Source organism: Podarcis filfolensis, assembly GCF_964270895.1.
Source record: "Podarcis filfolensis genome assembly, chromosome: 14".
Lineage (NCBI taxonomy): Eukaryota > Metazoa > Chordata > Lepidosauria > Squamata > Lacertidae > Podarcis > Podarcis filfolensis.
The window spans coordinates 27701665-27727889 of NC_139616.1; the positions used below are offsets into that span (position 1 = coordinate 27701665).

The following is a 26225-nucleotide window of genomic DNA, read 5'->3' on the forward strand; positions in this document are numbered from 1 at the left end:
CCCTTGGTTAGATGCATTTTCTTTTTCTTTTGTATTTTCTTTTGTTGTGAATATGTATGTTTTCTAATTTGTACTTAATAAAAATATATTAAAAAAAGAGAGTACCCCTAAACATTTTTTAAAGAAAAAAAGCACTGTTACCTAATAAAAAAAAATCTGAATTTTTCTTATGGTTTCCAGTTGGCGGCAGGGTTGCCAACTTGAATAAAATATGGGAGGGCAGGCAAGCCCCGCCCCGCATAATCGATCACATGACAGGGTGCAGGCACACAATTTGAATGGCAATGACCATCAATGGGGGGGGGGGGGCATAGTTGTCAACCTTCCCTTTTTTTTGCGAGAAATTCCCTTATTCCAGCGCTGTTTCCGGCTGCTATCCCGGATTGTTAGATAGTCCGCAGGCTGTCCCCGGGACAGGTGAGGCTGCTGATCGCTTATTTTTGAGGCTGCTGATCCCTTATTTTCAAATCTGAAAGTTGACAGCTATGGGGGGGGCTGGACCCCTCAAATATTTTATTGGGGGGGCGGCGAAGACTCCTCGGCGTGACTCCTATGAGGGCAGGAAAAAAATTCCAGCAAACCGAAATACGGCCTCGTTTCTTCGTGGGCTCGCCAAAATCTGCCATCTTTAAAGGAAACGAACCTTCTTCGCCCCACTTTTATCAATGTGCCCCGTTGTGACTTTGATTCCTCCCGCTTTGAGGTGCCATCCCCACCCCCGAGCATGCGCAGAATGTCTCCTCTTTCCTCAGGGAACAAGCAACCGATTTGCTACCAAGCAGGGCTGAAGCCATCCAATGCCTCTCATTCCCGCATAGTATAGCTAGATCGCCCTGGAGCTGCCCTTATATCGGTGGGGCTCCCTCCTTCCCGAGGAAGCGGAGGCAGCTCGCTCCGTGGTGGCGTCCGCCTGTTTCCTGCAGATCCTTCGCGGTTGCACTGGGCGAGGAGTCAGCAATGCAGAGTTGCAAACTGCAACCGGGCAGAACACCACCCCCCCTTTCCAAATGGGTCCCTTTGCCCCAGTGTCCTGTTTCCAACCGCAGCTAGCCCGGAGCCGCAACAAGGAGGCGGAAAGCGGGCAATACGAAGGCAAGACCTTCCTCGTCGGCAACAGCGGGGTATCCTGCCTCTGGACATGGAGGTTCTCCGCGGAGTCGCGCGTCTTCAGGAAAGGGACCGTGCATCGCCTCTCCGGCTCTTCTCCGGTGGGAGCCCTTTCCCCGCTGCGGCGCTCCCCGGAGAGGCTCCAGCCGCCGCTTCTTCCAGCAAGTGCCCGCTGGGCGGGGCGACCTGGCGGAGGCTCCTGCCAAGCTGGTTGGGCTGGGAGGTGCAGCCGGAGACACACCCCGCTGGGCTGGCCCGACAGCGCCGCCGCCGCCGCGCCAGGAAGGAGAACGGGCGGCCGCTCCCTACCGCCTTCCCCTCCGCCTCCACCTCCTCGCCGCCGCCCAACGGACGGAGCGGACACTCCCCTCCCGCGTTCCGAGCAGCCGCCGCAGCCTGAGAAACAGCAGCAGCCTTCTCGTCCCGGCCGGACGACCGACGGGCTCCGACTCGACGGAACCGCCGCTGCTCCCTCTGCCTTGGCTCGTCCTCATGGCCACCCCGGAGGAGATCGACGGGGCGGGCGTGGCCCGGCCCCACTACGGCTGTGAGTCTCGGGCCGAGGGAGGGAAGGGCGCGTTGCTTGCGGCTTGAGAGATGCCTCGGGCCGTCGGTTTGGTGCCAGCGTCTCCTCCTCCTCCGCCGGGGCCGCTTTGTTGGAGCTGGCGCCCAGGCACAGCCCTTACCGGGCCCGGAGGAATCGTTCCGCCTGGCTCGCTTGGCCCGGGGCTGTGGGTTTATTTGGCCGAGCAGGAAGCCGGGCCCTCTGTGAAAGTCTCGGCGCCCCCTGCCTCCCCATCGCCCCCTCAACATGGCGGGCAGGAAGCAGCGCTCCCCGGATTGCTCGTGTGAACGGCCTGCCTCGCCGAGCGGCGCGCGTTTCTCTCGGGCTCGTTTGCACGCGCTGTCGCTTTTCGCGGGGTCACGGGCCGGGTCTCCTATTGGGCATCTTTGAGCGAAGCAGCCGCTTTCTCTCGCGCTCTTTCTTTTCCCGGGAGGGCCGGGGGGGTGGGGAGAGAGGAAGAGGAGGAGGCCCGATTTTAGGGGCCGTGGAGCGGGGTAAGGACCGCTCCCCTCCCCGAGCAGGAAGGGCGGCGACGTGCAGCTCCTGGGGCGGGTCCTCGGCACGAACTGCCCGTTCTCCCAGCTCCATGGATGCCTCGTTTCACCAAGCGCAGGAGGCTTGGCTCCCACCGAGCAGGGTGGCAGCCTTTGAGCGAATCAAACCTCCATGGTTGAGGGCAGTCTACCTTTCCACGTGGGCGTCAGCGGATAACTCGCTGGTTCCCGTGAGGAGGAGTTTCAGGGCTGGACTAGATGCAAAAGATGTCATACCAGCTAGGCAGTGCTTAGCCACCCTCACATTTTGTAGGAGACACCTTGGCATCCCAGGGAAGTATTGAGAGCCTCCCACAGAAAACATTGGAAGAGTCCCAATATTTCAGTGTTGCTGGGCTCAGGCAACTGTGTGTTCCCTATTTCTTGTGAACTTTGTGGATGACACCCCTTTATGCAAGTAGATGAAGCTCAAGGTTTTACCCTGCAGCTGAGTGCTGGGCTTAGGCTGGAAATGGGTCTGAGTAGGGGGGCGGCAAGTTAAAGAGCTGAACCTTTGCTATAACCTGTTGGATTTCTGCCTGCTAATCCAAGCTACCCTTTCCATGTAGAAAGTGGGGGAATTGAGCCGTCCATTTTGCATTGTTTACCAGCATTCCTGCAAAGACCTGAAGGTTCTCCCTACCCCATTTCGTCCTCCCAACAACCCTGTGAGGTAGGTTAGGCTGAAAGACAGGGCTGACCAGGGATCAGCCAATGAACTTTTGGGCTGATGGGCATTTGAACCTGGATCTCCCCACCCCTAATCCAGCAGTCTAACTATTACATCAGCCTGGCTCTCTGTATTGGTGGTAGCAGGGGGATTTTAAAAAATGTCAAAGTCTTTAAAACCCACAGTCAATGCTGCTACTTTTTGTGGGTGGGCTGCATGAATAATGCTGCTGCCAAGTTCCTGCTGTGTCAAACTGCCAGGAAATGGCAGCATCGAAAACAGCCACAGGATCTGTCTACAGGCAATAAGGATGGTGGCTCTGTCCTTTCCTATCTCTCCAGGCATAGTTTCAAAGCTGGCAGCAGGAAGGGATTCCTCTTTGGCAGTTCTGGAACTGCCGTCTATAGAATCAGGCCTGGCTGGTGAGGTGCAAAAGAGGCTATTACTATTATTTATTAAATTTGTATACTACCCTTCATCCTTAGGCCCTGGAACAATTCACAGACAGTGGGGTTTGTCTGTTGCAGGGAATGTTTATGAGCATCACCAGTTTTTCTTCTGTGAAATGGGTACTTCGTGGTGGCCCTGACAGATTTTTAAAAATATATCCCTGGGTCCAGAAATTCTGGGGACCCCTGCTTTAGGGAGAGTACAGCCCTTCCAGAGCATGTGGAGCACCACCATCCTATCAGATGGTTCTTCTACCATGTCAGGTTGGCTTTTCAGTTTATTGGGCCTCATCCAGTCCATTATTGTTTCCAAACACTTGCCCGACAGATCTGGCTTTCACCAGTGGATGAGCTCATTCAGTGGCTTCACATAAAGGCTGAAAAACATGGGGGCAGAGTGGCAAATGTCACGGGACAGAAGTACAATCATACCTCGGGTTACAGCCGCTTCAGGTTGCGTTTTTTCAGGTTGCAGACCGCCGAAACCTGGAAGTACCGGAATGGGTTACTTCCGGGTTTCGGCGGTTGCGCATGCACAGAAGCGCTAAATTGTGCCTTCGCAGAAGCGCTGAATCATAACCCGCGTATGTGCAGACGTGGGTTGCGAACGCTGTGGGTTGCGAACGTGCATCCCGCACGGATCACGTTCGCAACCCAAGCGTCCACTGTATCCACAAACCTCTACCTGGAATTGGCCCAGTAGGTAGGAGTGGATGACCCCGTTAGAGGCAGTGAGGCATATGTGGGTGTATATATACTATTCATTTAAATACACCCCATAAATAATCCCAGGAACTGTAGTTTACTATTCACTGAGCTACAGTTCCCAGCACTCTTACCAAACTGCAGTTCTTTGTGGGGTGATTTAGGAACGTGCTGTCAATTACAGCGTGCAGCTGTAATCTGAGCCAGGACTTTTCAGCTCCAGGGTTGGAACTGGAGCATCTTGTGTGCAAGTCTTGCTCATCCTGGCTGCTCAAGGGGTGTCAGGATTGTCTCATTCGGATGACTGAAGCAATGAGTGTCTCTTGAACTGAGGATCTTCTCCCAAACCACTATGTTAAAGGAAGCTATTTTAGGATCCTCTGATTTAAATAGTTGCCTGGGAATATAATGTGCACTTGTAAAATATAATAGAATTGTGGAGCTGGAAGGGACCCCAGTGGTCATCTAGTCCACCCCCTGCAGTGCAGGTATCTCAGCTAGAGTATCCATGACAGATGGCCATCCAACATCTCCTTAAAAACCTCCAAGGAAGGAGAGCCCACAACTTCCCAAGGGACACCTTTCCACTGTCTTAACAGCTCTTATCTTGGGTCCTGCAGCACTGGTTGTGAGGAGCAGGGCCTTTCTGGTTGTGGGGCTGGTGCTGTGAAGTAGCCTCCCACTGGAGGTCCTCATTACCCCGCCATTATAGCCTTATCTCTCCAATTAGATTTGATAGAGACTTTTTAAGATGTGGAGCATGGGACTGTTACCAAAGTCACCGAATTAAAGCTGACTTTCCTATGCAAAGGGAATCAGTGGGGATCTTACACCTGAGGCAAAGTGTTACCATCTGTCAGATATATTTCTGTGGCAAATTATGAATATTTACCACTCACAACCAAACAGCATGGTATTTTTAGATGCAGGGAGGGAAGGTGCCCTTCGCGCTGTTCTCCCAGAGGAGTCAGCAGAGCGATCTCATGCCTCACTTTGGCTGGACCGTTCCTTTTCTGACTCATGGAGAAATGTGTTTCTGCTCACAAACTATCCTCCCATGCTTCTGGAAGGTTCTGGGCACTGACTGGTCAAGATCTCAAAGTTTTATACAGAAAGTGCCACTGAGAAGCCCTGCCCATTTCACAAAAGCTCACTTTGCCTCAAATCAAGTAGTTCTGTAGTGCAGAATCTCAGACGTTGGTCTTTAAGGTGTCGCAAGACTTCTTGTCTGATGCAAAAGGCATGTGGGCTCCAGGGCCCAAAGTCTGCTTTTTGGATTTGGATTTGGAGTGGCTCTGTTTCATGGCAAACCAGGATGCTGTAATTATTATAACGTTCAGTTAGTAAGCTGGCTTGTTCAGCAGAGAGAGGAGGATGGTGATGATGATAATGATGATGATGATAATTATTATTTTATTTGTACCCTGCCCATGTGACTGGGTTGCCCCAGCCACTCTTGCTGCCTCTGCAAGAGTCACTGATTTGTGTCTTGTCTCCCCCCCGCCCCCAAGGCATGGGGTTAGTTTGTCTATTTCTTGTGAATGGTTGTGAGCATAGTCAGGAAGTCTCAGAAGAACTTTCAGTTTTGGGCAGTGCAGTGGCTTTATGTTGTCATCGCCTTGTTTTTTATTTGTGGAGGGGGGGAAGGGAGCACGCTGAATGTAAACTGTTCACCCTGTTGTCACAGCAGGTGTGTGCACCTGGCAAGTCTGTCCTTGGACTGGCTATCTGGATTAGCTTCCTCCTCTGTTGGAGCCTGGGGCCTCTGCTCTGCATGGTGGAGCCTTATTTTAGTACTTTCTGCTATGTGCTTTCGGTTGGCGAGTCTCTTCCCAGGGGAGTCTGTTAGGTGAATCTGGGGTTAAAATTCTCCTGCTCCTGGTTTTTGCAAACAAGGCAACCCTGGCAATCTTCTTGCCTAAGGGGTGAGAGGGTGGGTAAAAATGCTTTAAATTAAACACATAGTAAAGTGGTATAGGGAAGTCGACTCCCCATTTGTTGCTTGTATTGAGGGTGGGACTTGGAGGGAACAGGTGAGCCACTCAAAAAACCAAAAACAAACCCTTGGCACTACCTGTCCTGTTTGGGGGAGTGGGTGGGGTGCCGGACCTTGGGTGCTTCTGGGCACCCAGTGAGGCTTTGCTCCTTCAGCTCCCAACACCTCCCACTTGGGGACGACCCCCTGTTGAGCTGCACTTTGCCTCGGGGCCTTCTGGCTTCCCTGGACTGACCCTGTCCTGCCTTTTTGCAGCTGTCCTGGATAATGAGAGGATGACTGCAGAAGAGATGGATGAGCGGAGACGGCAGAATGTGGCCTATGAATATCTTTGCCACCTGGAGGAAGCCAAGAGGTAAGGGGGCCCTTTCAAAGGGGTGGTGAGCCCCATGCTGCTAACATGCCCAAGGGGTATCATTGGTTCGAACCACCAGTGGTGCTCATTGCAGCTTCCAGCTGGGGTGGGGAGAGGAACAGAGCATCCCTGAGCAGTTCGACCTGCTGCTTTGTTGCCAGGCCTAGCCTTTTGCAGAAACAGCTGCCCCGTTTTCTGGCACCTAGAGACAGGCCAATTAAGCTGCTCCGTTGCTTTCTCTTTGGCTGTGCCACTCCCACCTGCAGTTCCTGGTGGATTATTTTTGACCTCTTTTTACTCCTTTGGCTTTCAAAGAAACCATATTTTCGTATCATCTGAAGCTGCTCTGGAAAGAAATAGTATTTTAAGCATAAATCAGCATGTGATCGCCAAATTAATGAGCGCGATTACGGGGCAGAATAATAACACTGCTGGATACGAAAGCAAAAGGGTAGTGGTTAATAGCCTGGAAGATAAATCAGGTTTGTGGAATATGTCAGAAGGTGAGGGAAGCTTGGGGTTTAATAAGGAAGCTGCTTCCTGCAATGGGGGGATGTATCAAGTGTGTTTTGGGGTTGGTTATGGGTTGCGTTTGATCTCTGAACTGGCCATGGAGCTACAGGAGTGGAGAGGATTTAAGAGCAGGTTCAACACTGCTTTTGCAGATGCTTGAGGTGGATTGATGATGTCTTATGGTCCAGAGGCAGTTCAGGTTCTCTTGCTCTAGGAAGCGAGGAAGCTGCCTCATACCATTGGTCCATCTAGCCCAGTGTTGTTTACAAGGCAAGCCCAGGATTTCAGGAAGTGGTCTGTTCCCCAGTTCTGCCTGGAAGTGCTGTGGATCAAACCCAGAGACCTTCCCAAGGTGGAGTGGAGCCACCAAGAAGCCTTTCCCTGGAGCATCTTTCTCTGAGCATCTTGCCCCCTGCCCCCTTGAGGCTTCTTGGGAGCCTTTTCTGTGACAAGGCAAGCCCTGGAACAGGAACCAGAGCAAGGGGTTATCTCCACTTGCCAGGCTGGTGTCTGGTCTCCCCTCCAAGCACCACCTGAGATTTGGGCTGATGGGGAATCCCTGGCTCTGAGCTCCCATGAGTTCACCCCCCACCAGCAACATTTGCTGCCCAAGTTTGTGCGATGTGGTTGACCCTAACCACCTCCTTCCTCTGTCTCTCTCTCTCTTCCTAATATGACACAGGAACTGTTGGGCCAAGAATGAGATGAGGAAGTGACTCACGTTTTCCTCCCTCCTTTCTTTCTTCCGGGCCCAAAGTGCAGAGCCTGCAGCCTTGCAAGAGGCTTTGCGCCTCTGCAATTTGCGAAGCCTTCCCAGTTAGAAATTTTGGTTTGGTTAGTTGGCAATAAAGTGCCCTCTAGGCCCTTCTCAGCTAGTTTCCATCTCTTAAAGCTGTTGACAAAGGGCTCTCCTCTGAAGGGTGGAGAAGTTGTGGGGAAATAGCTGGCTGGGCTCAAGTGTTTCGTGAACTTCGCCTTGGATTGAGTAAATCTGTGGAGCCTGAAGCTATGATGGTTTTTTAGCTCAGTGTTGTTGAAGTGGATGCAGTTTGAAATCCACAGCGTAGGAAGCTTGTTGGATGGTCCGATTCGGGCAGCCAGGTGAGAGACCCTTTGATGCCGCCTGTCAACCAGTAGTGGGACCAAATACTTTCAAAACGGGCCATAACAAATGGATTAACACTGCCCACAGAGTCATGTTGGTTTATTTCATTGGCCAATAAGAGAGAGCCTCTTAAACATTTTTCTGTGGGTCATTAATCATTCTGATCTGATGTGAGCGATGGATGTGAGAGACTCTCTGATTGGATTCTTAGTGTCTGTCTGGATTTCCTGCTGCAGTCATAAATGTGCTTGGACATTCCTCTTTTCCCTTGTGTTCTATCTGGCTTGCTCTCGTGGTGTTTTCTGAAAAATCTGTAAAAGTAGTTTGCAAAAATAAAACTAAACCTTTGTTTTAGCAAGTATCCTCTTGTGGTTGTTCTGCTGCTTTGCCGTGTGCAGCAAAAGGTCAGTATTTTTGGCTGGTAAGAGCATCTGCTCTGTGAAGCGTCAGTGGGCGCTGCTTTGTGGACACTGTAGTTGCGGAGCAGCAAAGGCAAAACTTCCACTCCTGCCCTCATGCTGATCCGCAGTTGATCCATCTGGGGATGAGGGACGACAGCCTTACTTTGTGGTTGACCTTCTGTTCCTTTGGGGAATAGACTTGGCATGTACAGAACTGCTGGCAAATAAACAGCCAATTCCAGTTTGCTGCTGTTGCAGTTCGAGGCTTAAGTTCATAGAATCCTCACAGTCCGAAGAGACCTGGGCGGCTGGCGATGATGCAGGATGTCCTCGACTTCAGCATCCTTGGTCAGAGGTCGCTGTCCGGGAAGGTGACCTCTAAGGAAATGAATCTGCCACCTTCCAGCTGCTCTATTGCCTGGACAGTCCATGCCTCCAGGAAGAACTTTTGCATAATACATGCATATTATTTATATGCTGTGTTTCCATAGTTAAAACTATGTACAAGGCGACTTACAACATGAATAAAACCCACATAATTACAAATGTAATAAAATAATCATAAGCAATAAGTACACAACCCATTTAAACAATATTCATGTAAATCCTAATATATATCTAAAATAAAGACAGTTTTTTCTTCCCCCCGCCTCTATTTTTACTTTTTCTCTTTTTCCTTTTCTCCTTTTTTATCTTTGTTCTTTTTCTTTTTTCTAATTTTCTTTTTCATTTTTCGGTACATGTTTTTTCTCTCCTTCTTATGTGTACAATTGTTTTCTTTTTGTATGTATGTAATAAACCACTGAGCCTAGGGCTTGCCGATCGGAAGGTCGGCGGTTCGAATCCCCGTGAGCTCCCGTTGTTCTGTCCCAGCTCCTGACATCCTAGCAGTTCTAAAGCACGTCAAAGTGCAAGTAGATAAATAGGTACCGCTCCGGCGGGAAGGTAAATGGCGTTTCCGTGTGCTGCTCTGGTTCGCCAGAAGCCGCTTAGTCATGCAGGCCACATGACCCGGAAAACCTGCCTGCGGACAAACGTTGGCTCCCTCGGCCTGTAAAGCGAGATGAGCCCCTCAACCCCAGAGTCGTTTGTGACTGGACTTAACTGTCAGGGGTCCTTTACCTTTTAATATGTATATTGCAAATAAAATTCTTTAAACCCCCCCCAAACAACCCCCCCCCAAACAGTACCCACAACTCAATGGTTGCCGTAGTTCCTTCTCCTTGTAATTTGAGCCCATGCTGGCCCTGTTCTGGTGCAACCTATGTCATAAGGGATGAAGGGCCAGCTCAGCTGATTCAGGTTCTTGTAGTACCTGGCTGTGGTGTCTTGGACAGTGCAGAGCCCTTTACTTTTCAGCTTTTGGGACATGCAAGGTTTCCACTGCTGTGCCATTCAGACGTTCTAAGCTTGTTCCCATTTTTAAATCCTCTCTCTACAGCCTGATAGATAAAAGCAACTCCTGTGTGGAGGTGCCAGGCCCTTCCATCACATGAAATGCTGCTCTCTGCTTCCATGGCCAGGTTGGCCAGGGTTGGGAGGGAGGTGAGCTTGGTTGTGTGTGCATATTCATTCATATACCGGTACTTCATTCATTCATCTCTCAGATGTACCAGCAGGAGCCTACAAAGCAATTTTTTTTGAGCTTCTGTAATTTTTTCTTTGAATTGCTGTGGACAGGTGCTTATCAGTGTGCCGCACTTCTGCCCAGAGGTGCTGCACTTCTGCCCAGAGTTCCTCATTTCCTGGCTTGGCAGCCTCTCTTCCTTTCTCTAGCATACTTGGCATGATAGACACCACCAGCCTGCTGCAGATTCCTTTTGCCCCCCCTTCCAATCTCACAGGGCTTCTCAGTGGTCCTTTTCCGAGACAGCAAAGTGGAGACCAGAAAATGGTAAAGTACTACTGCTAGGTTTGGTGCTGTGATAACCGTCACCTTAGCCCCAGTCTTTCTTCTTCTTCTTTAAAGCCCGCTTTTGCTTGAGTATGGAATAGCAGGTGCTTCCCCCCATGGGCCACTCTTGCCTTTCAGCTTCATAGAGAGGTTGCTGCTTGCTTGAACAGGATGAAGTTGAGATGGAAGGAAGCACAGACCGGAGGAGGGGGGATTTCAATCTTCCTTGCCGAGCTTTACTCTCTCTTTTTTAAAAAATAGGTTTTTTATTAAAAAAAATCAACATAACAAGTTATCAAAAACATATCATCTTCATTCCCTCCCATTTTCCCCTTCTCCCTCCCCCCAAAAACCCTCCCTCCCACCCCACCCCCAGACTTCCCTCAATTCCTCTCTCCAGTTTTTCAACACATATTATTCTCTGCATATTATAAAATTGTAAAGATCCTTAAATTATCTATCTATTATGTTAACAATAATGAATTTGTGTACTGTATGTTTATTCAAAACCTGCCAAGGAGTCCAATTCATTTTGTTGTTTGCACCTTTACTCTCTTAGTCTATAAAACTGTCTGTAAAACTCTCAGTGCATTGGTGTCACAGGCTCTCTGGGAAGTGGGGAAAGGGATGGCTGCCCCCCCCCCCGCCTCAATGCCTCTTCCCTGAACTTGCCTTGAATTCATAGAATTATAGAGTTGGAAGGGAGCTGGAGGATCATCTAGTCCGACCCACTGCAATGCAGGGATATGCAGCTGTCCCATATGGGGATCGAACCTGTGACCTTGGTGTTATCAGCACCATGCTCTAAACAACAGCTATCTAGATTCAAGCCCCTCCTCTCTGTGTAGCTGGGAGTCAAATGGCTGGGGCGTCTCCTGGAGGCCAATACTTCTGCCTTGGCTAGCATTTGCCTCCTTGTGCCTTCTTGGTTCCTCTGCCTCTGACTGCCTGTATCCTGCTGCTGCTCTTTGCAACACCCACCATCAAGGCTGGATAAATCCCAGCAACTATCTAAATTAGGCAGCTGGTCCCTACCACCCCCCCCCCATTAAATCTAAAACCTGATGCTGGTCCTTAGCCATTTTTCCAGCTCTGAGCCCCAGCCCTGCATGCCTGGGGGATCCTGGGAGGCTTTGCAGTCTTATGCCCTCCACGTTACTTGCTAGGGACTTGTACATGCTTGACAGTCGGGAGTTTTCAGCAGGTGCCTGGGCTTGTTATCGGTGGGGGAGGATCCTGCGTTTTGGCAGCTGACAACAATGTGGCTCCACACACCTGGCAAGGATCCTCCCAGATGTGCCGTTGGAGATTCTGAAGCAGCAGCAGCGTGCCCAGGCTGATCCTTTTCTTCAGCTGCCGAAGGAGGGCTGTTGTCTTCTCTCTTTCTCCCCGCACTTTGACTTGCTGTGTGAAGGCTGGCCGTGCACACCAGTGCGGGTGAGCCAAGTGTGTCATGAGGATTCAGGCCACATTGACGCAGAAAAGGGATCTCCCAATTCCCCCCTCCCAGCTGCTTGAGCGCTGGCCTGGTGTTGCAACCACTGACCCTCAGTCAGCCTTTGGAACAAAGCACTCGCTGCTTGCCTGAACAGGCCCTGTGGTGTGGGAACTAGACCTTGAGGGCTTAAGGGCAGAGATCCTGGCTTTCTTTCAAGCACAGCCCGTGAAGGCCCCTTTGTGAGTACCGAGTGAGGACAAAACACCTCTTGGAAGAGGAAGTAATGTTTCCCCCCCGACATGCGTCTTGCACAAGAGAGCCACTTGCAGCAGGGTTTGCACCATGTCTTCTAGGTCGGAGACTGTCACCTTCCTCCCACCGCTGGGTTCAGTTTCAGGCTCTGCTTTGGTTCTGGGCTTCTTCAGGGCCTGGTGAGCAGTGGCTCATTTGGCCTTTGGAGTCCTTGCCCCTCTCTCTTCTTCCCTACCCCAGCTCTTGTCCACCCAGAGTTCTCAATAACCACAAAGCCTGTTGGTGTTCCGCCTCCTCTGAAAAAAATATTTATGTCGGGGTGGGAACCTGTTGTGGCCCTTGGAGTGCCCTTGGTCACCAAAGTCCGTGGCCATGATGGCACTGCGTAATGGCGTAACAAATATTGACAGGGTTGGCTGCAGTCAGAGGTGGGCTCTTTGGTTGCCTGCCCAGTCAAGTTCAGCTTCCTGGTGGGACAGCACTTTCAGTTGAGTGGGTTTTGTTCATGCTCTGTCAGGTTGGACACCCCTCTCCAGTTGAGGCACAAATACCGATAAAATACTGCATAAACATGACTTAAAAGAACCCAGCTGTAACAAAAATTTAGCAGTGGTTTAAAACGAAATGTTTCCAGCCTATACTTCTCACCAGCCAGCCAAGATGGCACTCTGCTGCTTTCTGCTCTATGACCTTGCTCCTCTGCTTGACTGTTTTCCCCTTGCGACACTGGAGGTTCTTTGCAGTGTCAGGTTGGAGAAGGGAGGTGGGCTCATTGTGGCCCACTGTGACTTGGAAGATGGCTTGGGCAAGGGGAAGATGCTGCTGCCTGCTGCTACTGCTCTGCATAGATCCCTGCAGCTGCCAAGCAGCCATAATGGCCCTAGGGCCCAAGAACAGGTGGTGGGTTCTGCTGGTGTGCTGAGGGAGAGACCCCGCCATGCATTTTGAGAAGCTGGGTGCTGTGGTCTTCAGGGCAAGATTTTTGGGATCGTGCTGGAGGGGAGGACTTTGCTCCCTTGAACGGCTGAGAGCTGCTTTGAATCTCACGTGTCTTTGGTTTTATGGCTGTGGTTTATTTTTTCCATTGCATGCTGCTTTGAATACATGTTGGGAAAATGGAATGATAGGCAAAAAGCACTAGGAAGCCTCAGCTGAGGAAGCTTCCAGATGAGAGGCGCAGCTCAGGACTCGGGCCTCTGGTTGCCTTCACTTCAGGGCTGGCCCAGTGGTGTGCTTGTGTCTGGAGTCCCAAGACAAAGGACCTCTTGGGGGAGATCTGGACAGTGTTGATCTTTTGGGGGCCTCAGGGCCCCTCTAGCTGTTGCCAGACTCCAGCTCCCATTGCCCCAGAGGGCGGGCTGGGAGGGCAACAGACCTGGCCAGTCACCCACAGGCAGATGGGCTGGTGGAGGTTAAGCACCTGAGGAGTGAAAGGCCAGAGGAGGTCAAGGTCCAAGGCAGTAATGGAGAGCAGAAGGTGTCAAAGAGAGGCAGGGGTCATGATCCATGGCAGGCGCTGTAGAGAGAAGGAAGTAAAAGGGCAGCCCACCTGGCTGGCTGCCAGGGTTTTTTTAAGGCCTGGCTCAGGAGGTCAGTTGCCTCCCCAAAGGATGGGGCTGCAGCAGCTGCTCTCTAAGGCTGAGGCTGCTTGACCGCCCCTCCCCCCAGGCAGCGGCCTCAGGGCAGGGGGATGGAGGCTGCCTCCTCCTTGCAGCCGATGAAGGTGGCTGGAACATCTCCCAGAACTACCTGGCGCTCCTCCTGCCTGCACCTAGTTTTCCCGTACGGGGAGGGCCCTTCAGGGGAGGCCAAACAAGTCGGACGGGTTTGCTTTGTTCTTCTTGCCCTTCAGAGGAAACTCCTTCCCACTCCCATTTTGTCCCTGCTGTGCTGACAGAGTTTTCTGGATTTGTTGGTTTTGATTATATGATGGGCCTTGATTACCGTTGCGGATGCCTTGCCTTAATCTGTAGATCAAGGGTTGTGCCCCGTGCTAGTCTTCCTCTGAGTATGCTCGTTGAAATTAATGGGCACAGCTAACATAGGGCTGTGAATTTCAGTGGTGCAACAGATAATAATAATAATAATAATAATAATAATAATAATAATAATAATAAATTTATTATTTGTACCCCGCCCATCTGGCTGGGTTTCCCCAGCCACTCTGGGCGGCTTCCACAGAGACCAAAAATACACTAAAATGTCACACATTAAAAACTTCCCTGAACAAGGCTCCCTTAAGATGTCTTCTGAATGTCAGGTAGTTGTTTATCGCTTTGACATCTGATGGGAGGGCATTCCACAGGGCGGGCGCCACTACTGAGAAGGCCCTCTGCCTGGTTCCCTGTAGCTTTTCTCCCAGCTCATGCCAACCTAGCAGTTCAAAAGCATGCCAATGCAAGTAGATAAATAGGTACTGCTGCGGCGGGAAAGTAAACGGCGTTTCTGTGTGCTCTGGTTTCTGTCACGGTGTTCCGTTGCAGCAGAAGCGGTTTAGTCATGCTGGCCACATGACCTGGAAAGCTGTCTGTGGACAAATGCCAGCTCCCTCAGCCTGAAAGCGAGATGAGCTCTGCAACCCCATAGTCATCTTTGACTGGACTTAACCATCCAGGGGTCTTTTACCTTTACCTTTTTTACAGCTCAGCTGCCTGTAGAAATGGGAATTCTCCTCTTGGTGCTGCTGACAGGTTCTTTTTCTGCACTTGGTGTCAGCAGGCTCTTTTTAGATTATTTATATTATAACATATTGAATATGATATATTAAAAGTATCTCTAAGCTGTGTACAGAAAACTGAAGCAACTACAGTCAACTTAAACAAAATATTACAAAAAATACACAGTTACATGTAAAAACGTTATATTAATGCAAAGTTTATAATATCTGAATAAATCAATATCAATTCATTTTCCTTCTGACACATCCTCCTCCTCTGCCTCCAGCGTCCAAACAAACTCTCAGCTCACCCACAAAATTCTCACTCCGAGAAGGGTTCCTGGAAACAGTGAATCCTAGTCTCTCACTCTAAACTTGCTTTTTATGGGCAGGCTATATGCAGAAATTCTGGTTTTAGTATGCTGGCTGTTTGCCATAATAAACATGGATGATGGGCAGGCCCAAGATGGATGGCTGCCCACAGCTTTGTCCCATTCAGCCGTCCCGCATGATGAGAGAGCTTGGGGGATGTGGCCCCACCAGCATCTGACCTCCTCTTCTGCCTCAGAGAGTCCTTTGCTTCCCTTTGAGAGTCCCTCCTGCCCGGCTCCCCTTGGCAGGGCCGCTGTTTGCCCAGAGAGCACCCTTCTCTTGCTGCCTCCTTAGAGACGGAGGGAGGAAGCAGTGCATGAGGCTCTTCTGAGAGTTCAGGAAGGCTTAGCCTTCTAAGGCAGCCCTGTTTAGGGAAGCTTTTAATGTTTGATGTATTACTGTATTTTAATATTTGGTTGGAAGCCGCCCAGAGTGGCTGGGGAAGATGGACGGGGTATAAATAAATTATTATTATTATTATTATTATTATTATTATTATTATTATTATTATTAGCCGCCTTCTCAACAGGTGCTGTTGGCATCCTGCACCAGAGACTGGTGGCTGAAATGGGGAGGGGTTTTCTGGGTGGGGATGGGGCTGCCCAGAGCGCCTCTTTGTCCCAGCTGGGGTGCATGAAAATGGGGGATGTTTCCTCAGAGTGCCAAATTGTGGGCTCTTTTCCCTTGCAGTGTTAAGAACAGAAAACATCTTGCCTGGGCGCTGGTCTTTCCCAGAGCCCAGCTGCGTTGCTTGGCCTAACTCTGCCAGCACATTCAATGCCACAGCAGCCACAGCAGGCCTGGGTGTGGCCTGGGATGATGTCATGCTTTAAATTTGGTAGCAGTGCCTGCCTGCCTGCCTGCCTGAGCCGCTCACTGGAAAGTTTCTTTCGGTGGGTGTAGGAGGAAGAGGTTGGAACTGAGCAATCTGAGGATTTGGCCAGAGTTTCTGTGAAATGTTGCTTCGTCCTTGGAAAATAACTTTCCGTTTCAGGACTGCCTCCGGGTGGGCTGGATTCCTTTTCCTAGCTGTTTCTCTGTGTGAGTCTAGACAAGGCGGTTTCTCTCGCATAGATGCACCCTTTCCAGAGGTGTTTTTTTTAGAGGCAGCCTTCCACTTCCCATGCCATCCCCCCCCCCCCGAAAAAAGCTCACTGAAAGGAAAGACCTGTGCAACAGAGGAAGGGGTGTGGCAGTAGCTGCCCCACCTTTGGAGTTCATGGGACTGTCAGGGGGTGGAACAGCAGGCCTCCCAGCCACACTTTCCTTTCTGCTCCTTTTCCTCCCAGCGGCTTTTGGTGGCAGAGCAGAGGCACATGCCGGGGGCAGGGGGCGTCCAAGTCACTCCGCTGCAGGCTGGGGGGGAAGCTTCTTCCTTCCCTACCTCTCTGCCTGGCTCAGAGGGCATTGGAGAGCTGGAGCCAGCCAGGACAGCCCACGAGCCTCTGGCTCAGAAAGTGGGGAAAGGGGCTTTCTGGAGGCTCCTAAAAATAGTAGTTCTCCAAGGTTTGCAAGAGTGTGCCGGCCCTTCTGGAGCCTGCTAAATCAGCCCCCACCCCACATCTGCCACCTGCACGTCCTGCACTGCTTCTTCCAGTTCCCTGCAGTGCCCCGCCCCCAAATTGTCTGTCCAGCTGCACGCTTTGGAGGGCTCTCCTTCTCCTCTCATGGTGAAACATGTCTGGCTGGCGTGTTTGGGTGTGTTGGGTTCTGCCTCTCTTCCCTCCTCCCTTCCTGAGCATTGTAGACTTATTTGTCAGAGGCTTCAATGGCTGGTTTATTCCACCACCACCACCACCACCCCCCGCCACCCAGCCTGAGGAGCTGACAGTAGGAGGCAAGTGCCCCTGTCCCCCCACGGGCACATGCAGGTAGGGAAGCAGAGCCCTGGCCCAGAGGGAGGGAGACAGGGAGGGCTGTGGGTCCCCCAGGGCTTCCACTCCACAGTTGGCCTGGGGAAGAGATGCCTTTGCTGAAGCGTCACCTTCTGGGGTCCTCAGCAACGCTCCAAAACTTTCCCCACGTTAGGGCTGAGAAGGAGCTGAGGGTACCTGAGCTCCTGCGGCTCCCCTGGCAGCTGCTAGTGGGGATCCAGCATGAATGGTTCAGGGAGGCCACAGCCCCCCCCCCGCAGAAGCCAGTGATTGGCTATTACAAGGGCAGCTGGGCCCTTTCATTCCCCTGCAAGAGACTTCCTTGTGGCTTAGACTCATTGCTCTATTGGAGACAGGAAGGGGCACAATTGCACCCCCTCTTCTGGCATCATTTTACCCATGCAGAAAGCACCTGTGCCCACCTGCCTCACCATCTTGGCTTGTGGCTTGTTTTTGTAGCCCATAGATGGCCCTTGGCATACATTTCTTCTTTGGATGTTGCCTCAGACCTGGTTGGAGCAGGCTGTGAAGAGAGGGAGGGGTTGGGCAGCTGTCTTCCCTGGCAATAAACAGGAAGGAGGGTGAAAGAGAAAAGCACCCAGCAGAGGAGGAAGTGCAGAGCTGTGGTTTCTGGGAGAAAAAAGATGGGACCAGTTGTCGCTGGTTCAGCCAAAGTCACCCCCTGCAGATGCGGTAATCCTGCTGCTTCCTGAGTCACCCTTTGCTGTTTTGTATTCGGTAGTCGGAAGGAAGTTGTTGCCAAAGCAGCTCTGCCTGGAAGGTCTTTTCTCGGTCCTTTCAGAATTGAGGGGGCAGAACCTGAAGCTAGCTGGATTGTCTTCACTATGACAGCTTGAGGGAAGCCAGGACAGCGACTGAAACACTGCACAACCAACACCCCTGTGAGGAGGGCTGCTGCTGCTGCTGCTGCTGCTCAGTCACTGGGCAAAGAGGCTGAGGGTCACCTCTGCTTATGCTCTGTGGGATGCTGTTCAGCTGTTGAAACCCAAGGTGGTGGACAATGTTCTCAAAGGAGTTTGCCTTGGCTAGGGCTAGGCGATATATTGTTCAAAACTAGTTTGAAGTCCATATCATGATATTATATTGTTTTCATAGTTTTTGACCAGGATTCAATATGTTGTGTGTGTGTGTGTGTGTGTTATGCAAAAATCACAACATGGGAAAAACTGTGAAGCTAGCCAATGCCTCCATATATTTCCATCCGTATTTCAGTCATTGTGATATATCAGAATATTGAGATGTTTAGCTGGTGGTATATCACAAAGTTGAAAACCAGATATCACCCAGCCCTACTGTTCGCTTCTACATAGTTCCATCTTTATTTCAGACATCGTTATATATTGGTATATCGCAATGTTTAACTGGTGATATATCACAATGTTGAAAACCAGATAGTGGCCAGCTTTAGCCTTGGTGCCTGCCGGCTTGATTCTTGGCCATCTTTACTTATAACAGGTAGCTGGAGGGGACGGCTTGGCTAGCAGGCCCAAGAGACCATTATTAATGGTGCTGCCTCCTTGTGTGAACCGGCAGCGGCAGGTGACTGACCAAGGAAGCCTCTGCAGGAGGGAGAGTTCCTTTCTGGGGCAGGTGCTTTGTCTGTGTGCAGGTCCAGATGCTCTTGGATGAGGGTGTTTCTGGGCTGGACTCCCAAGTGGGGTCAGGAATGCAGTTCCACAGCCCTTCCCCACCGCAGCTGGTCTTATTAATTCCTTATGAGCCATCCTTGGCAGTTATTTGTTGAAAGGCAGGCATGCAAGCATAAAGAATAAAAAGCTAGAACTGGGTGGTCTCTTTCCCAACTCACGTCCTTCTCCCCCAACCCTCCCGCTTGTAGGTGGATGGAGGCCTGCCTCAATGAAGAGTTGCCTCCCACAACGGAGCTGGAGGAGGGGCTCAGAAACGGGGTCTACCTGGCCAAACTTGGAAACTTTTTCTCCCCCAAAGTGGTGTCTCTCAAGAAGATCTACGACCGGGAGCAGACCAGGTATAAGGTAGGCAAGCATTTTTCTTCTGTAATGAAGCATCTCGCGGGGGCAGAAATAAGCAATTGGCCCAACTGCAGCTGTTGGAAAGCCCAGAGCAGGATATATGAGAAGATGTGTCACAGTTGGTGTGCCCCGATTTTTATTTCGTTTCCTAAAAATTGGTGCATGGCTTTTCACTAGCAATAAGAAAGTATGCGAATAGTCTCAGTTTCGTTTGTTGATCGCAGAAAGTCTTCCTTAGAGGAGAGCATGGGATGCTTTCTGAAGGCCCTTGCAGCTATGGTGAGGCTCAGGCGGCAGCTTTTGCACAGAAATGTGTCAACATGACTCCCACCCCCACCCCAAATCCCAGGCTTCTGGGGTGAAGGGAGCTGATCCACCTGAACTCAGTCTGCCTGCGTGCATGATGCTTCTTCGTTGTTTTATTTATTTACTTATTTTATTACCTGCCCTTCACCCTAAGGTCTCAGGGCAGGTTACAATATTAAAACACAATACCGAAAGCAGTTTAAAAGAAACTTGCAATGCACCTTTTTTCACGTCTCCCCCTTCTTCCTCTGCGTTTCAGGCCACGGGCCTCCACTTCCGGCATACAGACAACGTGATTCAGTGGCTGAATGCAATGGCAGAGATTGGCCTCCCCAAGGTAACTTTGCCTGGACTGGGAACGGAAGGAGTCTTTGAAGGTTGGGGAGGGGGGTGGCAGAAGAAATAGGCACATGGGAACCAAGACTGGAGCCCTCCAAACCACTTTACCTCTTCACTCCAGGTTCTTGGCATAGTCGTCATGTTTCTCCCTCCTGCCAACTCTTCCTTGGGGTGCTGCAGAGTGCCCCCTCTCTTCTCCCTGTTCCCCCCTCCCCACAAGCTTGTGGGCACAGTGGAGGAGTGAGCTTTGGGGAAACCGTTGCTCTGTTTTGCTCTGCCAAGCATGTGGGGAAATCAGTGGGCCTCTTTCTCTTTGCGTTCAGATTTTTTACCCAGAAACAACAGACATCTATGACCGGAAGAACATGCCACGCTGCATCTACTGCATTCACGCACTCAGGTAATCACACAGAGGGGCGCTGGTGAGGCGATCCAACAGATGATGTTTTGAGGCTGGAAGAAACATCCTTGCCTGTTCCCCTTTCTCTTTCTCTCTGTCTCTTAGAAAGGTAACCAGCATCAACTGTCTGCTTCCCAGCAGAATCAGTCAATTCTCACTTTCCTTGCTTTGTTGGCAAGGAAATGCATACTTTTCAACTGCCTACTTAAACCCCATCTTACATTATGTTTGTTGGTTCTATCAAAAATTAAACCACGCACCCATAGTTCCTGCCTGGAAAACTGAACATGCTAACACTAACAAGGCTATACAGTATTAGTTTGTAGGGTGGCCAGAAAAGAAATTAAACTTTTCCTGCCTCGGTCCTGAATCAGTTGTGCTAACATCAGCATGGATAGGTGATTAATCCTGCCCCCTGCAGAATGATTCCCCCACCCCTCCGTTTCTGTCATGGTGAGAAGCTATTTATTCCCTGGAATTTAGGGAGTCTTCCCACTTCTAATTTGCCCTGTTCTGACAGGGGGAGATCTTCTATGTGTAGAAGACTTAAGGGCAAGAGGCAACTTGAATCTAAAAGTCGTAAGAGGAAGAGATCCCGCAAATTTCCTTCAAACAGCATTTCTGTGGCTTCTCCTTTAATCTCCCCCAGGAGTTTTTATTATTATTTTATTATTTATTTATTTATTGAATTTGTATACCGCCCTTCATCTGAAGATCTTAGGAGGTTCACAGCATAAAAGCAGTACAAAAACTCAAAATGCATAATAAAAACAAGAGAAAGAACAAACCAAACCAAACCCCACCCACCCACCCCACTGCCTTTATTTTTCCTCAGTTTGTACCTGTTCAAGTTGGGATTGGCCCCGCAGATTCAAGACCTGTATGGTAAAGTGGACTTCACAGGTGAGGGGAGCTCCTGCCTTCCTGTCCTTGGGTCGGCCATGGAGGAAGTGGCTCGAGTTTTTGTTTTTAGAAAGGGCACCGTCTGGCTGTTGGGTTGGACAGCAGAGCCTCCCTTTGCTTTCTGCTAAAGATCAAACCCCAGACTTGGACCAGGCCTTGCCTTCTCGAGTAGGGGCCTTCCCAGGTGCTATCTCCTCCACCAGTGGCTGGACCTGTCACTGGGATTTGTGGATGGCAGGGGGGAAGGAGATGGGGAAATACCTGGCTGCCTTTTTGTTGAACCCTTGGCTGGCTGGCTGCCTTTACCAGGTGTTTTCAAAAGGGCAGATGGGCATATCCTGGGGCTCACCTGCTGGTCCTTTTCCATTTTGCTATTCCAGAGGAGGAAATCAGCAACATGAGGCTTGAGCTGGAGAAGTATGGGATTCAGATGCCTGCCTTTGGAAAGATTGGTGGGATCTTGGCCAACGAGCTCTCTGTGGATGAAGCAGCACGTAAGGGGAAATGGGTTTCACTCTTTTCGGGTGGGTCGTGTGAGATAGAGCAATTACCATGGAGACATAATCTATTGGAAGAATTAAATATGATGGAAGGGATTCAGTCTGTAAAAGTGGCAGAGATTTTATATCATGCAGGGCCTGGAGGTTGCCTTCTGAGATGAGCACCTCTTTTGCAGCCACGGGTGCTTGCCAGTGTTGTGCTGCCAGAGCTCCTGTTCTCTGCCCAAATGCCCACGTTCTCCTCCCAAGAAAAGGAAGGGGCTTGGGCTTGCGGGGTTGGGTTGCTCATTGAGAATCTCCAGGGCTGTGACTGACCAGAGCCTTTGCCTGGTGTTCCCTCCAGTGCATGCGGCTGTGATTGCAATCAACGACGCCATTGACCGTCAGATTCCTGTTGAAACGTTTGCGGCAATGAGGAACCCCAATGCCATGTTGGTGAATCTGGAAGAGCCCCTCGCACCCACCTACCAGAGCACCCTGTACCAGGCGAAGCGGGACAAGACAGAAAATGCACGGAACAAGGTAGAGTTTATTTTGTATACCGCCGAATGACCCAAACCTCTGTGAGGTTTGCATGTGGCTCTTTCTGCTCCATATTGTGGAAATGCTTAGACCTGCAGCTGGAGAGATTGCTTTGATGGCTTTGACCCACAGCTGCCTCAGGGTAGAGCAGGCTTGCCACAAGGTGAGAGCTTTGTCTTGTGGGGAAGAAAGGCTTGCCATGCCCTGCTCTTCTCTTGCACCTCTCCAGGGCATGTGCTTGAATGAGTGCAGTGCCAGGACCTGCCGATGCACATGCCGCATTATACTTTTGAATTAAAATAGGAAAAGTCTCTTTGCCTAGGAATCAGGACTTGCATGGAACTTGGCAGGAAAGTGACCTACACTGAATTTCTTTCTATCTGTCTTCAAACCAGACTGTGATAGTTAACACACAACTTTTCCTATAAAGCCCAAAGCAGTAAGGAAAGTGTGATTACTGTACATTGTTACTCGCCCCAGGCCACACCCCCTCCTAAGCCACATGCCCCCCCAGTCCAGTTTACTCTCCTTGAGTGTTTTTGTCTGGTAGGAGGTGCGCTTGATGTCTGGCAATGCAAACTCTAGGTTTGTGTAGTAACTAGCCTACTGTGAACTGTGCAGAGGTGAAATTTGCATCAGTTGCTCCACCCACTTTTGCCTCTGGCCCTGTGTGCTGCTGGTATGTGGCCTCTGGAAGATTGCCCAGATAGGAATGCAGCCTTCAGTTTAGTAATGCTCCCTGACACTGCAGTAGATTGATTGAATACACGTTTGCAGTGTTGGGATCCAGCTCTGAAAGCTGGTATTGCCTTGCAGCCACGTGGCTTGCACAAGATGCTTCAGTCATTTCTTGCTAGTTGTTTGGGAATGTGCCTCTGGCAGCGCTGCTTGGTCCGGGAGGAGGATGGGGGGGGGGGACAGGGAATGTTCCCTTTCATTGCAGGAGCTCGGTGTTGAGTCTCCAAGTGCCTTCTGGCTTTTGGGCAGTGGGGAGGAAGGCCTAGAGGCCCTTGCAGCAGTGTCTCCACGTGGGTCTAGTGCATCCGCCAACCTGTTTAGCCCCATGCCAGCGCCTCCCAGCTTTGGAAGCTTTTGCCGCCACCCCCCAAAGGCAGCTCTAAGGAGGTGCTCCTGTCCTGACTGCCGTTTTCTCCCTTCTTCCTTCAGATTGCCTCTGAGGATATGGAAAGGGAAAGGGACGTGTATGAAGAGCTGCTGACTCAAGCAGAGATCCAGGGCAACGTCAACAAAGTCAACAGTAAGCCCATCAGCCCCATCCTAACACTCCTGGCTTTTTTATGAGACACTCTTTGCCCAAGAAACTCCATTAGGAAGCAGAAAATCCCATCTCTGGATGCCCCCCAAAAAAACTATGCCCCTCCCCAAAAACTGTGCTCCAACACCATCCTTCTGTGTGGGTTCCATTTGCCTCATGAATGTGCTTGAGATGCCGAACTAGAGACTTAGCTGGGAGCAAGCAGCAGGACGGGGGAGGCAAAGTGCCAGGAGAGACCATCCTCTGTCCATATTGCCACTCCCTCCCCCACTGGCTTCTAGAACCTTCTGTTGTGCTCTGGGACATCTCAGGCATGGGGAGCATTTGGGGTTCTGCATGGGGTGGTGGAGGTGAAGAAGCCCTCCTGAGGAGGCCTTCCCAAGGCCAGCTCCGTCTAGCTTTCCTTCTCTTTCTCTCTCTCCTCAGCCCACTCGGCCTTGTCCAAGATCGACCTGATTCTGGACCAAGGAGACCCTGCTGCATTGTACGCTGTCCTGTCATCGGCAGCCTTGGGTCTCCGGGGGCTGCGGCCAGAGAATAGCGACTGGTACCTGAAGCAGCTTCTGAGGGAAAAGCAGCAGAAGCTGGAGGTAGGGGAGCCAGCGGGTGGGTGGTCCTGGTGCCTGGCTCGCAAGGAGCTCCTTCCACTGGTGTGCAGTTGGGACCCAGGATGTCTTAAGGACCAACAACACAGACCGTGAATACATGGTGGCCCTGAGCAACTATTATGTTTTTGTTCAGCATTGGCCACTGGCTTCCTAATCCGGTTTGCCTGACCTATTCTTGGTCTCTTCTCCAAGAGCAAACTTCCTGTTCTGCTTTGAGATACTGCCCAGCTGCTGCTCTCCATGTTCGGCCAAGCGCTGGGAATTGTGGGAGGCGTTGCACAGAATGCTGCTGACGCCTCCTCCACGTTCCCGGTCATGAATAAAGGGGCCAGCGGAAAGGAAATAAAGGGAGGTTCTGGATCTGCCGGGGCTGTTGGAGGCAGCGCAGTCAAGTCTACTCTTTCCCCCCTCAGGCCGGCAGAGCTGGGCCCTTGCAGAAGGAGGAGCTGCAGGCCGGGGTGGACGTGGCAAATGGCATGGCTCAGCAGTACCAGCAGAGTAAGTTCTCCTCCGTGGGACCCCTGCAGTTTGGGTTTTGCAGCTGGACAGGGCAGGCCTTTCTTGTGCTTCAACTGGAAAGCAAGTCCTCTCTTCACCCCTCCGCCCTTCCTTCCTGCAGGTTCTGAGGGGTGTCTGGGCAGGAGACTGTCCTCCCATCCAGTTTTCTTGTGACTGCTGTGAGAGCAACCTCCCCAGCTTCACTTTTCCTCCCATTAAGAACACTCCGTCTCTTTCTTTCTTTCTTTCTTTCTTTCTTTCTTTCTTTCTTTCTTTCTTTCTTTCTTAATCCCCTCCTCATCTTTTCCTACCTTCATTTCTTTAATGCAGCTGTGGCTGACACATCCTTCCATTTTCCCTCCCCTGTGGCCCAGGTGCCCTTGACCATCTTTCCCTTGGGATGTACTGGCACTGCTGGGTGGGGTCAAGTCCTTCCCTCCCACTACCTCACTCCCTGAGGGAAGAACCTCAGGTGAAGCATTGTCCCTGTTGTGAAAAAAGCAGTCCTGCAGCCCCAAGGAACCTGTTGCCTTGGGCTCTGCTGTGGTTGAAGTGGACAGTTTCCTTGTGAGGGGAAGGCATGGTGCTTTGCTGTCCGCTGCTTGAAGCAGCCAGATCCTCTTTTCACCTCTGTCCATTTGGAAGAGGAAGAAGCAGGTCAGCCTGGCATCCTCCCTAGGAGTTGTTCTCGGGGGTCAGCAACATGTCATCACTGTTATTCTTCTTGGTGCACCTGGCTTGCTCCTGGAAATGCTGGTACGCCCAGCAGCCTCCAGGGGAGCAAAAGCTTCAGCCTCTCTCCTTGGGCTCTCAGGATTGGCAGCTGTGGGGAGGATCAACACAGCCATCCGCAATGGCCTCGCTGAGAAGACAGTGGTGGAACTGATGAACCCTGAGGCCCAGCTGCCTCCAGTCTATCCGTTTGCTGCTGAGCTGTACCAGAAGGAACTGGCCACCCTGCAGCAGCAGAGTCCGGACGTAAGTCCCTTGAAGGGTTTTGCTGATGGTTTGCTTTTAAGGTGCCCTTGTGAGATGTTGTTTGGGCATTCCTGCCAGGCCTGTGTGCATCCATGAGAAATGCATGTTTTCCACCATGAGTCAAGGAGCTGGCTGTGGCTCCCTATTGCATGTGTATGCAGTGAGGAACATGACCCGTGCAGGATGTGAACTTGACAAGAAGCTCTTCCATGAGCTACATTCACAAGCATGCCAGCCACTCTGCCTCCCGGGGCACCTTCATCCTTCTCTCCTCCTGCAGCATCGCTGGGACTTCATGCTGGGATGAGCATTTGGGGAAGGTGGATCAAGCTGTGCTTGGCTGTGCCTGGCCCCGGGGGCAGGAGCGCTGCTTGGCTGGCTGGCTGAACTTGGCGGTGCGGCGGGGTGTGTGTGGTGCTGAGGTTTTCTCCTACCATTTGCTTCTGAAATACCTCTGGTACTTTGGCCGATGTGATCTGCGCTTTTTCCTCTTGTCCGTGTCTACTTAATGTGCACAAGTAGATCCCTCCAGGTCAGGCTTTCAGCCTGGCCTTCCAGGGATATTGCAGAATGCTTCTTTTACTCAGAGAGAGAAAGAAATGATAAGAACCTTGAAATTGTTGACCCAGACCCAGATCCCTCCCTCCCCCTAGACATTCTGCCAGTGGAGTTTAGCCAGTACCATCACCCCATAGGCCTTGCAGTTCTGGCCTCCCTTCCCAGGCTCCCTTTCCCCACTTTGTGTGGTCAGCGTGGTCCTCTTTCTCTGTCTCCTCAGGGTCACCTCACACACCCAGAACTGTCGGTGGCTGTGGAGATGCTCTCTTCAGTGGCCCTCATCAACCGAGCTCTGGACTCCGGGGATGTCAACATGGTCTGGAAGCAGCTGAGCAGCTCAGTGACGGGTCTGACAAATGTCGAGGATGAAAACTCCCAGAGGTCAGACCCCCACCCCACTCCACAACACAACACACCCACCAGCCTTTCTCTCTTGAGAA

General features: G+C 51.2%; 1 protein-coding gene across 1 annotated transcript in view; it reads left to right on the plus strand.

The window, feature by feature from the left end:
- Window positions 1-372: 372 nt before the first annotated feature.
- Window positions 373-26225, plus strand: part of IQGAP1 (IQ motif containing GTPase activating protein 1) — a 46960-nt gene continuing 21107 nt past the window's right edge. The window contains exons 1-13 of the mRNA XM_083587166.1: window positions 373-1654; window positions 6281-6380; window positions 18744-18900; window positions 19463-19540; window positions 19866-19942; window positions 20778-20845; window positions 21226-21339; window positions 21689-21867; window positions 23035-23125; window positions 23570-23733; window positions 24165-24249; window positions 25064-25227; window positions 26006-26166. Of these exons, the coding sequence (XP_083443292.1) occupies window positions 1600-1654; window positions 6281-6380; window positions 18744-18900; window positions 19463-19540; window positions 19866-19942; window positions 20778-20845; window positions 21226-21339; window positions 21689-21867; window positions 23035-23125; window positions 23570-23733; window positions 24165-24249; window positions 25064-25227; window positions 26006-26166 (1493 nt within the window). The 5' untranslated portion in view covers window positions 373-1599. The remainder of the gene's footprint in view (window positions 1655-6280; window positions 6381-18743; window positions 18901-19462; window positions 19541-19865; window positions 19943-20777; window positions 20846-21225; window positions 21340-21688; window positions 21868-23034; window positions 23126-23569; window positions 23734-24164; window positions 24250-25063; window positions 25228-26005; window positions 26167-26225) is intronic.